We start from the raw sequence: 14,783 nt of genomic DNA, 5'->3' as shown, positions 1-14,783 counted from the left end.
GGGTAACCTTTCATTTCGCTTTTTGCTGCCGAGTTCAATGCACGAATCCACCTTCACACTCACTGCAGCTGCAGTCTGGCTAACCTCGATACCTTTATCTGTGTCTGTCTGTGTGGCATGTGCAGTTGTAGCAAGTCAGTGACCGCTGAAGCGACTCGCGGCTTAAATCAATCAAAGATCTACAGTCTGTTGGGAAAAATCTCCAGCGGTGTGGTGCGGCGCGCCGCATTGAACTCGACCGCCTACCCAGTAATCAGCCAAATATAAATACCCAAACACACACAAGCACACATTCAATCATATGTGCACTTACGGATTAATGCTTGTGGCGTTGCGCTGCGTGAAAGGTGAGTGTGTGCTAAAGTCATGATAAACCTTTGTATATGAAGACTAAAGTCTGCGCAGTCCAAAGTAAGCCATTGAGCGAATCGCTGGGGAAATGATACCTGTGAATGGGCGACTGACAGCGTTGACCTGCATTAACGGAGCATTAACTTACGAAAATTGTATGCATTTGAGCTGAGTTTGTGAATCACAGTGCGGTGCTGTGCGCGGATGACAAAATTCTAATTGAACTGTGGAGAGAAAGGCCAATTTGCAGCTAGTCATCAGGAATGGAATTATATATTAAAATACTCAAGCATTATTGCCTTTATTTTTAAAAATAAAGTGTTTTTTAGTTTAAGTAATTACTCGTAGAGAACTGCATAACAATCAAAAATAAATCTTATCGAGGTATAATATCGGATGCAAATTGATACTCATAGGCATATGAAAGGCTGATGATAGGGATATACTGACTTTGTCACAGTTTGAGGAGAAGAATTCACCCACAACACCATCCAAAGGAGCTGCTACATTCATAGAGTTTTCTGCAAGACTCGATCCATCTAATTAAGAGCCGAAAGCAATTGATTTTGAAAAACAGTATAAGCGAAGACTTTACCTTTTCTCCTCACGCACTGCAAATGCTAGGCGATATAATTCTTTCTGTTTAATTGTTGTTAAATCTTCACCTATTCGCCTCGTTACTCTATTCGCTAGCTTTCCACTCGAAACTGAATGCTGTTGTTGTTGTTATTGCTGCTATTGTTGTCCACAATGTTGACACAGATTTACAATTAAGTGATTTTAACCTGTTCTACGTGCTTTCCGAGCGTTTCTTTGCGTGCGAAATGTTGTTGTTTGCCTTATTGTTGCATTGGTTTAGCAAGACAGTCTGCATATTGTTGTTGCAGCTGGCATTTCCGCTGCAGCCACTACAAACAATCGCATTCTAGTTCTTGACCTTTTTCTTTTGCCTCACCAAATTGCAAGCAACCGGAGCAAAGGCGTAATGAAAAAATAAGTAAATCAGCAGCAAAAGTAATCGAACTCGCTGGCGATCGGGTGAGTCGCTGCGGAGGAGGAGGCGAGAAGAAATTGTGCTACGACAGGTCTGAATAGAGATGGACTGGTTGTGGAATGTAATTGAAAAACGGCGAATAGGCGTTGCAGCAACAACGAATGCTGCCAAGGTGTTCAATACACCATTGCTGGCGTGAGCAGACAACAACAGCGACAAGTGTGCCAACGACAAAACTTCATTTCGTCAAACAACCAAAGCGAAGCACGAAAAAACGAAGGTAGAATGAAAATCGAGGCTCAAGAATGGCAAGCAGAAAACAGAAGAAAGGCAGAGAACAACGTCTGACACTGTTATCTTGCGGCATTGTGCCTCTGCACTGCCCGCACACCTGCGCATTGCTGTCATTGTGAATGCGGCCACAAAAGCGTTGATCCCTACACTAAATCGATTAGCCCAGTTGCCTAGAAAATGTGAAAACAACAAATTGTTTTGCTTTTGCTGTCGTGTTTGTCTTTTTTGTTGTTGCTGTTGTTGCCTCCCTCACCTCAACTCAACTGAACTCAGCTCAACCCGACACAGCTCAAGAAGGGCATAAACAAACTAACTTAACTAGAAATCTCGCCGAGAGTGAAGCACAACAACACAATGCTGCCGAACAACAGTAACAAATGAAATTGCAGGAAATATTGACAGCAGCGATGTCTGATAGAGCAACAACAACCACAACAACATCAGCGACTAAAGTAGTAAAGTAATAAAAGCAGCACGGTGTGTTGTAGTTGTAGCGACAGCCGCTGTGGGAGTAAGTTAAGTGGCTGTGTGGCAGCTGCAACAAGCAACGGCAGTACGCAAATTCTTGCCACGTTTTGGCCTAGCTGCAGGACCCAACGCAGACATACACATATACATAGTATGTATGGGTGAGTGTGCATGTTGCAAGCAATAGCTGCAGCGCTTCAGCTTCCAAGAAAAAAACATTTTTCTGCCTTTCAAGCCGTTCCTCTCCGCGGAACCGGCTCCCTTACTCTTTTGTGTTACACATATGTACATACATATAAACACACACCCACATATATGCATTGGTTTACAGTTTTAGTGGGTGTCGAATTCGGTTGCGATTTATGAAGTGATGCATGAAATTGCTCTCAATTTCACTCTCTCGCTCGCCAGTTGCCTTTGAGGCCCGAGTAAGTTCGTTACAATTTGGTTGTGTAATTCCAGCTAGTTAGTAATGCAGGGAGCATAAAAGCAGTGAAAACAATTAATTTCGCACACTGAAGCTCAATTTTGTAATGAAGGTGAATTTTGAAAAATTATCAGCTATCAAATTTGGAATTAGATATTTGGTTACATAAATTATTTTTGGTTATTTTAATGGATTCCTTTTATTTTTTCATTAATAAGAATTTGCTAGTTAGCTTAACTCAAAATCGCATGCACTTCTTTGCCGATTAGTCAATCGTGACAATGTTAGAAAGTGGGCTAAGCAACATGTTGATAACGGATCCTGCATATGTGTAACTGTAAATATAGGTGATTATAAGTAATGCCTTGGCACTATATTTTTATTCACTCAATTCTGATAAAATTTGCAAGCCTTTTAAATCTCTGGACCCTGCTTTACCACCCACCCACCTCTCTGGATCCACTTTACGTCGGCATGCGATCCACCCACAGAAGTTACTTGCAGCCGAAGCTCAGTTTAGAAAAATGAAGAGTTAAGAAAGTTGTGGCGTTGTTGCTGATGCTTACAATATATGTTAAGGGTTTAATAAGAGGTACCATACCATAGCGCCATAACCATAACCAAAAAATTAAATAGATATGCTAGCTATGGCTTCATGATAGGGACCACTAATTGGAAACAGTGTTGCCCGTAAAGTTGGTTCAAGCAGCTGTTTTACATGGTTATAGTTATGACACCTATCATTGAACCTTAACACATTATTCGTTCTCCAAACATAACGTTGCATGAATTCTTACATAAATGTTTCAGCAACATGTTGCGCCATATATATGTCTTTTTGTTGAAATCTACAGCGCGCTAGTGAAATACTATCTACGCCACAGCCACCACTGGTTATTCATGACTTCCAGTGAGCGCGCTCTCTTTTCCAAATTCACTTTCCGCTTCGTACAGAAGACTGATTGCAGAGAGAAGTCTCCAGTGCTTGTGCTCACAGCCGCACATACCCATTCAACACAGGCAATGCTTAGCTGTGAACGCAGCAGCTGCTGGCACTGAGCGTGGGCAAATCCTGCTTGCACTGAGCGGCTTTTCTTTCGAGTAGCACACTCATTCTAACTAGTGTGTGTGTGTGTGTGTGTGTGAGGCGCGCGCTCTACACGTTTCGTTAAGTCATGCTCCAGCCTTCGTGACTTCCAACTGGCATTGGCGGTGTGTCGTCGCCGCAGTCGTCGTGCTCCAGCACGGTGCATTTTGAGTTTGCGTTTAATTCATTTTTCTTCAGTCCACGACGATTAACCATGCCGAGCGGTTGGGTGTATTCGTGAATGCGGCGTTATTAAGTTTTATTGCCAATTGTAATGAAATCATTTCACTAAAGTGAGCCAATTATTAATTGCAGAAAATTGTGAAATTAAGTGTTATTTAGCGCTGGCAAACGCCTGAAGTGCCACTGTGAAAAGTTACTGGTGCTTGTGTGTGTATATGCGTTGATCGGATTTTCCATACATGTAAACGCCAAGGAAGCTTAGTACAAATTTTCGTGAATATTCGTGTAATTTACTGAATGAAATGAACGACAGCGTGTCGAAGTAAAAAATCGTTAAAGGCGAAATTGTGCCAAACGAAGCAAACAGCCGAAGTTGAAAAGCAAATAGGCTGGCAGGCTGTTAGGCAGTCCGTTAGCCAGTCAACAAGCCAGTAAAGTAACGCGCATAGTTTTCGGAGGACAAGTTTTGCAACACGCTCACGTCCTAGCCCATGTTGCGGCGTTGAAAGGGGGTGTGACAATTTCACATCCTTCACCAAAGCGTGTTGCAAGTGTGTTTGTGTCTTGAACTCCTAGCCACTAGCATGCTAGGAATATCATATGCAAATAACAACAAAAAATTAAGTGAAATACAAAATCGCGTGCTATTGACCAGCGCATGTTACAGAAAAAAATTGAGATTCGCACGCGCTACAACAACAATCGTTAAATGAAGTGCGTTCCCAAAGGTTCGATATTTGTACTTGAACTGCCGCAAATAGCCAAGTGCTGTTGGCAGGAGTGTTAAATTTAGTCGGTTCATGCAAATTTATACCGTGGCGCGAAATCTGAACGCCCAAATGTTTGTGCTACTAGGAACCGTTAATTGCGGCGAAACATGAAATTCGCGAGTTAATACATTGACGGACTGTACGCCGCACACTTATGCGGACCAGTGGCCGAAATTGTGTTGTACACGTGCAAGGCACGTCACTCACGAATCCTGCGAGACTAATCAATTTCACAAAACATTTGCCCCAAACAAAAATATAGCAAAAAATGCTATGAAGAAAAATCGTGAAAATAAAAATGAAAATGAAAAATGAAATGTGTGAAAATCATGTTGAACGCCTATAAAATCAGACGGATTATGGCCATTGTGCAAAGCGACGAGCGCCAGACACTCCACTCATGAAAACTACACACACCCACATACTCACACACGTATTATCACACACATCATTGTAGGCCCAAAATTGGCTAAAATCTAAACAAAAGTAAAACCGCAAAGCAAAGCAATAAAAATTAAGCCAAAAGGTGGTGCGAAGGACACGCGCGAAACGCAAGAACGCGTGCTTTGTGTTAATTAAAAAAGTTGACAGGCCAAAGTCTGTGTGTGCAAGAAAAATACAAGCGACACACGAGGGCTTAACTCAAGCAATAACAACAGCTACGCGCCGCAGACACAGCAATCCTTTCGCGTGAGCAGCGGAATTTAAAGCGAAGCGTCAAAACATAAAAGGACTGCAAATGACGCATAGCTCAGCGTCAGCAGCTTCGATTTTGTTTGCTCGCTGGATCAAAGTTTTGTTTTGGTTTGAAACCTTGTGGCATATACAGGACACACCGCGGTCGCGTTAAGATCAACAACTGGAACCGCGATAAAGTGTTTGCGAAAGACAAGCGAAGCAAAGTTCTCAAATTCTTTACTTTTTCGAAATCGAAATATTTTCTAAATTATTTTCTGGCTTCTCAACGCCACTTTTCTAGCCTCCATACACGCAAAGCTCGCGTAAAACCAATCGCGTGACGAATATTGTGAATGAAAAATATGAATAATTAATTAATCTCCAACTTCTAGTAGACAGACCTCGCGACTTACCGCTTCTTGGGCACGCAAGCAAGTCAGTGAAAAAAAATAAATACATAAAATAAACAATTAGGGAGAAAAAAACATCTCCTTTGGCGGTTAGAAATTAAAATAAACACATATCCTGCAAACTCAAATGTGCGCGGCGAACACAATTGCAAGAAGGACTCATGCCACGCGAGAGCAAGCAAGTGAAATTCGCTACATATTATCATTTTCATTCCAAAGAGAGACAAGTCATGCATTCATGTGCATAAAAAATATCTAAACTTACATATCTAACACAAGTAATAGCTAAGGCAGCTACTAAAACAACAGAAATCATGCAAAATCGACAGCGACAACAGCGTACCACCTGCCACTGCAGTCACCGGCAGCAGCGCACAACGCTTCAACAACACCACCACCAACATCAATACACACGACAGCCGCAAGGTCGGCTCAAATTTCGCACAACAACACGCCTGCTGCCACCACTGTGGCCGTTACTCCTCTCCTCACTGCTTCTGACCGGCCAGCCACCGAGCTCGCTAGCCACACGCTTCAACCGCCAAAGTCAGGGCCACATATCGTATGGCGCAGCAAGCGGCGCCAACAGCCTGCCCTCGCCACACTTTCCTCTCGATGCCAACAGTGCGTACGTGAGCAGCGGTGCCGCAGCCGGCAAGCATCACGCCAACATGAACAATGATGTTTACTCGGTGGCCGACAGTCAGGCCATGACCGATGATTATATGGCTCAATTTGGCAAGCCACCTGCGTCACCACCACCACCGATAATACCACCATATCTGACGCACACGCATTCGACGTCCGCCGACAACACGCTAATCGTGCACCATCAACCGCATCTGAGCAGCTGTCAGACGGTGTGCGCGTGCAAGTGGAAGGGCGGCAAGCAGACGGTAGAGTGTATCGATCGGCAGCTCATACAGATACCCGAGAACATCGATCCGTCAACACAGGTGCTGGACATGTCGGGCAATAAGTTGCAGACGCTGTCGAATGAGAAGTTCATACGCGCCAATTTGCTGAATTTGCAGAAGCTGTATTTGCGCAGCTGTAAAATTGGTGAAATCGAACCGGAAACGTTTAAAGGACTTACCAATCTCGTCGAACTGGACTTGTCGCATAATCTGCTGGTTGTCGTGCCATCGTTGGCGCTTAGCTATATCTCATCGCTGCGTGAACTGACGTTGGCTTCCAATCATATACACAAGATCGAGTCGAACTCGTTCGCCAGCACGCCGTCATTGCACAAGCTTGATCTGTCGCACTGTGACATTCAGTCCATAGCACCGCTTGCTTTCGATGGTTTGGAGGGCTTAACTTTACTGCGTCTAAACGGCAACAAGCTGGGTGTGTTGCAGCCGCGCACGATCGAAACACTGAGCAAATTGCATGGCATTGAACTCCATGACAATCCGTGGCTGTGTGACTGTCGCATGAGAGATGCAAAGCTCTGGCTGACCCAAAAGAACATACCATATCCCGTGGCGCCGTTATGTGCAGGTGGGCCCGAGCGTGTCGTCGATCGAACCTTCTCCGAGCTGCAGGTGGAGGACTTTGCTTGCCGACCGGAAATGTTGCCTATCAGCCATTATGTGGAGGCGACGATGGGCGAGAACGCTTCGGTAGTGTGTCGTGCTAAAGCCATACCTCCGGCTGTTATAAATTGGTATTGGAATGGCAGACTATTGTCAAACAACAGCGCGTTCAGTTCTTATCAACGTGTACACATCTATGAGAACGGGCACTTTGAGAAACATTCGCGGTTGGTGCTCACCAATGCGCAGGAAACAGACTCCAGTGAATTTTACTGCGTGGCGGAGAATCGTGCGGGCACAGCCGAGGCCAACTTCACGTTGCATGTAAGTATGCGCGCCGCAGGCATGGCATCACTGGGAAGTGGTCAAATTGTGGGCCTTAGCGCCGCTTTGGTAGTTTTAATTGTATGCATTTTGCTGGCAGTAATGTTTCTGCTGATGCGTGTCAAGCGGCAGCCGTACACCGAGAGCAAAACACCCAACCACATGGAAGTGGTAACTAGCGTCAACCATCAAAACTCCATAACGAACAAAACTCAACCCATTACCGGAAATGGCAGCATAGGCGGCGTCGTCATAGCCAACGGCGCCATACCGAACTGTATAGACACATCAGGCACGCTGGAGCGGAAGGGCAGCGCAGCGATGTCCGCGAATGAGGGCGGCTTCACCAATCCTGTGCAGAAACCGCCACGCCTCACGGACTTGCCATACTCAGCCACTGGCTACGACAACAACGGCAGTGCGTTGTCAACGGCGCCTTGCTACCTTTCGCCCACAGCATCGGCTGGCAACAACCCAGATCTCATTAATGACACAAAACGTTTCGGTAGCGATGAGTTTGCCGATCTGAAAATACCAGCGATACTAACTGCAAATTTGGGCACCGAACTGGGCAACTCCAGTGGCGAATACAGTCGCGCTGGTGGTTGCGACTCACTCTATCCCTCTGGGCTGTGGGAGAATACGCCAGCGGGCACCTCTTCCGCGGACGATCTCTTCATGAAGCGCTACACCGACAAAACGCCTATCATTGAGTCGAACCAACTTTACGATCTGCATGAGCGAACCGTCGACTATTTCAGCAAAACATTTCCACGTACGCACTACAACAACTTGCAGCTGGCCGGAGGTTGTGCGTCTGCCAATGGAAGTAATGGTGGAGGGGTCGGCGGCATGTTGCACAATCCGTCCACGTCATCGGCCGCGCTGCTGCACAACTCGAACGGTGGCATGGGCGGCACCCACTCAACCGCTTCAACAACCACCACCAATCTCTCAGGCTCATCCAGCGCGTACGTGGGCGGTGGCTACCCCAATGACTACGGCCTACCACTGGTGCCTGGCGCCGAACACCAACACAACCATCACCTGCAAATGCATCCTCTACAACAACTGCAACAACACATGACGGCGGCAGTGGCGAGCCAACACGGCCTCGGTGGCAGCGCCAGCGGCAGCGGCAACAGCAGCAACCACAGCAGTCCACACTTCAGCAGCAGAACACTGCCACGCCTGCACGAGCACAGCGGCAGTGGCAGCAGCAGCAGCGGCGCTGGACTCAGCAGCTCCCGATCCTCACCCACACCGGCGTCGACCGCAGTGGCGGTGACGGTGACGCAAAACGGCACAGGCCAAGCACACACTTCAATACTGCCGAACGGACAGCCGGTGAATGCCAAGACAATACGCGTGTGGCAAAAGGGTGGCGTGCCAGTGCTGCCACCGGTGACGGCGCTGAAGCGCGCGCTGACGAGCAGCAGCCGCAACTCACCGGACGAGGGCTACCAGGAGGGCTGCGGCACTGACGTGTAAAACGAGCCAGCGACTAGCAACAGCGACACGTTCCTTACATTATAGGCGCAAAGGTACTTGGTGGAGTGCGACGGCGACACAAACTTTTTGATTTTCGATATAAGTTTTGTATATTTTTGTAAATTTAGCATTTAGTTTATGCTTAAGTTGTTGACTTTAAGTGAGTTTTTGCACAGCTGTACGCAGAGCGCGTCAAATCAAATAGTTTGTAATTCAATTTTTTTTACTAATTTACTTTCTATATGAAAGAGGAACCATTTCGCACATCCATACTAATACGAATACTAATACAATTGACTGCAAATGAGGAGAGAATGACGACGATTAGATTTTTGTACTGAGCAGCTGCGCTCCGCACTCGGCCGTTTGTGAGGCTGACGGAGCGCGGACCTGCATAACTACTACTACTGCAGTTCGCCAGTGGTAATAAACGTGAATGTGATAGTGTTTGAGTAATTCATAACTAAAGATAATAATTGAAAATTGTGTAGAAGGATGTAACTTTCATTTAATATTAATATATATATATATATATAATATAATATATGCATAAGTCACATGATAAATGAATTTCGAATGCATAACTACAAGTATACTTTTAGGGTTAATGTAAATAATTAATATCAGCTAAAATCGTAAGAGCAGCACGTAGTTAAGTACTAAATAAAAAGTAAAAATCAGTGACATTCTAAGCAGACGCAGTGTTTCAAAGTTGTGAGAAAATATAAAAAATACGAAAATGAAAAAAAAAAATATTTGTGGAAATGAAAATTCAATAGAAAATACTGTAGGAAAAAAAGTCGCCGCAAACTGACTGAAAGTGGTGCATAATATATTGAAAAAACTAAACATTTGGCGCGCAGTTGGAAATATTCATGCGGCAACTGAAATTTGGGAGTCCATTGAGCGCGCCTAAAATGCGGCCAGTAAACTTTCGGCAATGTTTGCGCTAAATGTTCGTGTGGTGTTGCAAGCAACCAAAGTCCGCAGCGCACTGTAAGTTGGAAAACAATTAATTTTGCAATCAAAGTACTTTTGTTGCTTCAATGTTTGCATTTTATTTGCATACTTTCCCAACAAAGTTTTACAGATTTCTGCATTTTTTATATTCTTTTTCTTTTACATTACATAATGAGCACGGGGCCAGTCATTTGAATTGCAGACTACAGACCAATGATAAGTGAATTTGTTTAGCGCTACTTTAGGTAACGGAAATAATTCATGTTTACAAAGCGGTGGACATAATGTTATTCATATTCGGAAATTCAAGTTGAAAACATCAAGTTTTTGTTTACGGCATAATTGATAATATTTGGAAGCATTTGTGGACAGTTTAAAGTTTTTGAAATATTCGAAAAATTAAAGCTCCACGAAACGTTATATAAAACTATAAAATACAAAAAAATTTTTGTTCTTGAAATCTCTTAAATTTCGTAGCGATAATGTTCAAGCACATATTTGCTCAAATACTTAAGCATTTAGTGGAAATATGGTCCCTGACAGCGTGAGAAGATACAAAATCTCAACTCTTTTGGAACCAATTTTAAGCCTAAGGCAAACCTAACTTAAATTTTAACGGGTTTATAGCAGTTATGTCACATATTGAGCGAGTGGTTCTTAATTAAGGGCAGTTACGGCATAAACAGACGCTTTGAAGACAAAATTGACAAATTCATCATTAAAAATATCAATAAAGGCCAACAATATTTTTGTTATACAATTCTTTATAACCCAAGGAATAACCTTGCTTTTATATTAAATAACAGTTAAAACTTCGCCAAAAAAATTTCATAAAATATTTACCTTAGTGTCACTAATGACCTTTTATTTCCTCGAAAAAAGACTTTAGTGGTACAATTTCACTAATTCGTCGCCTAAAATGCGAAACAACGTATCATCAAAAAAAATTTAAAATCGTTGTCAGTTATAATAACCAACATATAACCATTTGATAACCATAATATGAGTGTATGGTAACCAATATATAACCCTTTTATAACCAAAACTCAAATGTAGTTTCAATATGAATGGTTTCTATTATATCGTTTTTCCTTCGCCTGTAGACTTATGAAAAAGATTTTACGTTATTTTGCATGTTTGGTGACGATTGGTACTTCAAACTGTCCCTTTTGAGACACTTAAAAAGAAAATAACTCCGTGAAACAATTTATGTGAAACTTTCATTGGCCTTCATTATAAAGAAATATGTTTCACGAAAATTATAAAAATATTACAACTGTTTTTTAGCTCGTAATGCTCACTGGTTTTCTACCCTTTGTGTTACAGTAAACTTTTACAAATTTTCTAATCGAATTAGCTTTCGAATAAAAATATGAATAGCTTTCATGTTTTATGTCATGAAAGTTCTAAAAGCTTTCACTTATCATTGGCAATCGGCGTTGTTGAACTTTTCTTTCACTTACATTTCTAATACTGCCGAATTGGATTCATGTTACAACTAAGCAACTAAGCATACTAAGCATTAGTAGACATGTGTAAGATGTAATTTACAGTTACACAAACCGAATGACAGTTTCTACTTGTACCCGTTATGAACAGTAGACGCAGTACTCGTAAGCTAGGCGGACTGTTGAAAAGCAAACAAACTAAAACTAAAAGTCTACTCTTTTTATATTTTTTATACACGCTTTCGAGAGCAAGCACAGCGCTGTAATTTAATTAAAGCGAAGTTAGTTTATTTCATTTTTCATTGAATACATAGTTTCAAAGTTGACGAACAAACAGGAAAGGAATGAAAAGTGCGAGCAGCGCAGTTTAGGGACGAATGCACATACACACAGACAAATTCATGGAAAAATCCACTTTAAACACAACTACAGACATACATTTCAGCAGGTGAATGTACGAAATTTACACTCGGAACTCTAAGCAAGCTAGGATGAGAAGTTGAGCAAAGTAAGAACACAAAAGCGAAGATAAAATGTATAAAATAAAATATTTTTATAGCATACTTAGTACTTGAAAGCAGCTAGTGTAATAATAATAGCACAGAACGGCATAAGTGCGTACTGTGGCAAACACATGTGAGGCATTTGCATGTGAAAAAAAGCAGCAGGAATTTGAAAGCAGGAAACCTGAGTATGCCGCAGCGCTGAGGAGTAAGGCAGAGTAAGCGTGGCTTGTGTCTTAAGCACAGCAAATGTTAGTTTAGCTTTGTGTGGATTGCGTTAAAAGCCAGAGTAAAAAGCGAGACTGACGCACACAAACACACACTTGCCGACAGACAAAGCAATAGGCAGGTTAGCGTGTGTGTGCTCACGTGGAACATATGAAATGGAAACCGCAAGAATTTATGGCTCAGTGCAAGAAATCGAGCAGAGTTTAGGCAATAACCGTAAATAAAAATACGACAAACCAACAACAGACCGCACAGACACAGACCAACAGCTACATAGACAGACCTAAACGAAATTTTGCATACAAAAATATAAATAAGTTAAAATATCATGAATCAAATTCACTCACACAACGACACACAAATGCCCGCAGTTCAATAAAAAGGCAGAAACAAAGAAAAATGCAAACAAATATGCCCGCAAATCCAAACGGACTTAGCACTAACATTTCAAGCCGATGCTGCCGAACTTCCTCGAAAGCTAACGGTTATTATTGTAAAGTTGGCCGCAGATGTATGTGTCATGCGTGTAAATTGAAAGCGAAACCATAAAACTGAAATCAATTCATAGACTTATGTGCTTGGGAGAAACCCGAAAAGCACCACAAATGAAATAAGTAATTATTGTGTCACGATAAATACCCCCCTCAGTGTATAAACTCCGAGCAAATGTGTGTATAAAAGTAAAACTGGAAAAAAAATAAGAAATCACATTCTTTGCGCTCAAAAAATGGTTACAAAAGTAAAACAATAATTTAAAAAGTTACGTAATCAAATAAAATCAATACACCTGTAAGCAGTTGATAGTCAATATGCTTTTGTAAATACTCTTGAATGTAAAGTAATTGCTGTGCTATCGCTAAAGCGCTCATTTGTACATACAAACACATACATAAACCCCGAAATATATTTTCCCAACCGTTTGAAGCATGTAAATTTGTAATAATATGTTTTCGTGTGCTATCGACGTCGTCAGTTGAAAGTGACCAAAGCGTGGCGCAACGTCACTGTAAATTGTATCATAACCAAGCGTGTTTGGCGAAGCATCAAAGCAACTACTCAATATAAACGAACGACAACAAAAATGCAAGTTTCATGCCAATGTGGCGCCACAGCACAAAACAAACAACATTCCAACTCGTGACGGAATGGCGCCTGAATGCAGGCTAGCCAGGAGCTTACAACTCTGCAGCTTCGCACGAGCATGCAAACCCACACACACACATATCCACACTCGCATATCCACACACATATCAACACTAGTGTAGCCGTTTAGGTAGGAGCAGCGAAAGACTAGCTCATACACACATAAAAACACTCATACATACACCGCAACTTATATCATTCATGCATATGTAAGTAAGAAACCATTAAGGACTAATAATCTAGTTTATAGTAGCTGTTTAAGTCTATATTATATACGTATATGTATATGTAAAAAGTAAATGCGAAAATTAAACATTATGTGTATGTATTTATGCATCTGTATTTGTAACTGTATGGTAAACCAAAGACTTTTTTCTTTGAAATAAAAACCTAAAACAATAAGTAAACGAAACAAAAATATGTATAATGAAAGAAATTACACAAACCACACGAGGGAAATGCGAATTAAAATAAAGACAGAAAGCATTAACGTATATATATGAGCTGTAAATCCCATATATATAGGAGAATATAAAAAAATAATCAACATGTGTTTTATTACTCATAAAACGGTGCATCCATCAGGTGATACGAACAGCGGCTTGCCGCACGATTCCGGCGCAGAAGGTGTCATAAAGTAAGTACGCGTCGTATAACTGTTTTTGCTGAAGAATGCCAGGGCGCGAGACAATGTGGTGGCAGGTCAGTGAGTAAACAGCCATGGGTGCATACTTCGCGGCAATAAAACCGGGAATTATGCGGACCAGTGAATACCTAAATGTTATGCGCTTTTAAAGCATATGTGTAGGCGAAAATAAATGTTCGGATATAATATTTGATTGCATATAAAAAAAGTTTAGTGATAAGTGAATACTTGTGTGTAACCAGATTTTTTTCCGGATTTGAAAGTGTGGGCTCTACAAATGCTGTTGGCTGTTAAGTCGTCTGATTTTATACCTATTCAGCACTATATCGTCAACTAAAATGCAAAAAAAAGCTCGAAAATCGCTGTTAGATATAATAACCAATTTATAACCAAAACTCAAGTTTTGTTTGAGGGTATGATAACCAATTTATAAACACTTTATAACCAAAACTTAAATTTTGTTTCAATATGAGTGGTTTTAATTATAACGTTTTTCCTTCGCTGATAAACTTATGAAAAGTGATGTTGCGTTATTTTGCATTTTAGGTGACGATATATACCTTTTCAGCACAAAAATCATTTTATAATTTCAGTAAAATTTGAAATCGTCAACAGCATGCAATATCCTTTTTTTTCAAATTTATACTTTTTTTCAAATCTATACTTTGTTTTATTACAAGTTGACTTCTCTTCAAACAGCAAGTTTTTCGATCGAAAGAGTTTCAACGCTTAAACCCATTGCGTCGCTGGAAAGTCTAACTTCTTCGCTATTGCTACAGCTAGTACCCGATTTCCATTAAGTGCGTCGTATGATTACCATTACCATTACAATATTTATAC

General features: G+C 41.7%; 1 protein-coding gene across 1 annotated transcript; it reads left to right on the top strand.

Moving 5' to 3' along the window:
* Positions 1-3,828: 3,828 nt before the first annotated feature.
* Positions 3,829-13,840, top strand: LOC120767805. Its single transcript, XM_040094075.1, has 2 exons — positions 3,829-3,914; positions 5,645-13,840. The coding sequence occupies exon 2, from the start codon at positions 5,977-5,979 to the stop codon at positions 9,013-9,015; it is 3,039 nt and encodes a 1,012-aa protein (XP_039950009.1). The 5' UTR covers positions 3,829-3,914; positions 5,645-5,976; the 3' UTR covers positions 9,016-13,840.
* The last annotated feature ends 943 nt before the right edge of the window (positions 13,841-14,783 follow it).

The sequence above is a fragment of the Bactrocera tryoni genome, chromosome 2 (assembly GCF_016617805.1).
Source record: "Bactrocera tryoni isolate S06 chromosome 2, CSIRO_BtryS06_freeze2, whole genome shotgun sequence".
Lineage (NCBI taxonomy): Eukaryota > Metazoa > Arthropoda > Insecta > Diptera > Tephritidae > Bactrocera > Bactrocera tryoni.
This window is presented reverse-complemented; position numbering and strand designations above follow the sequence as displayed.

Bases quoted from the DNA above. Each gene is read 5' to 3' on its own strand.
- LOC120767805 (XM_040094075.1), top strand. From the start codon at position 5,977: ATGCAAAATCGACAGCGACAACAGCGTACCACCTGCCACTGCAGTCAC.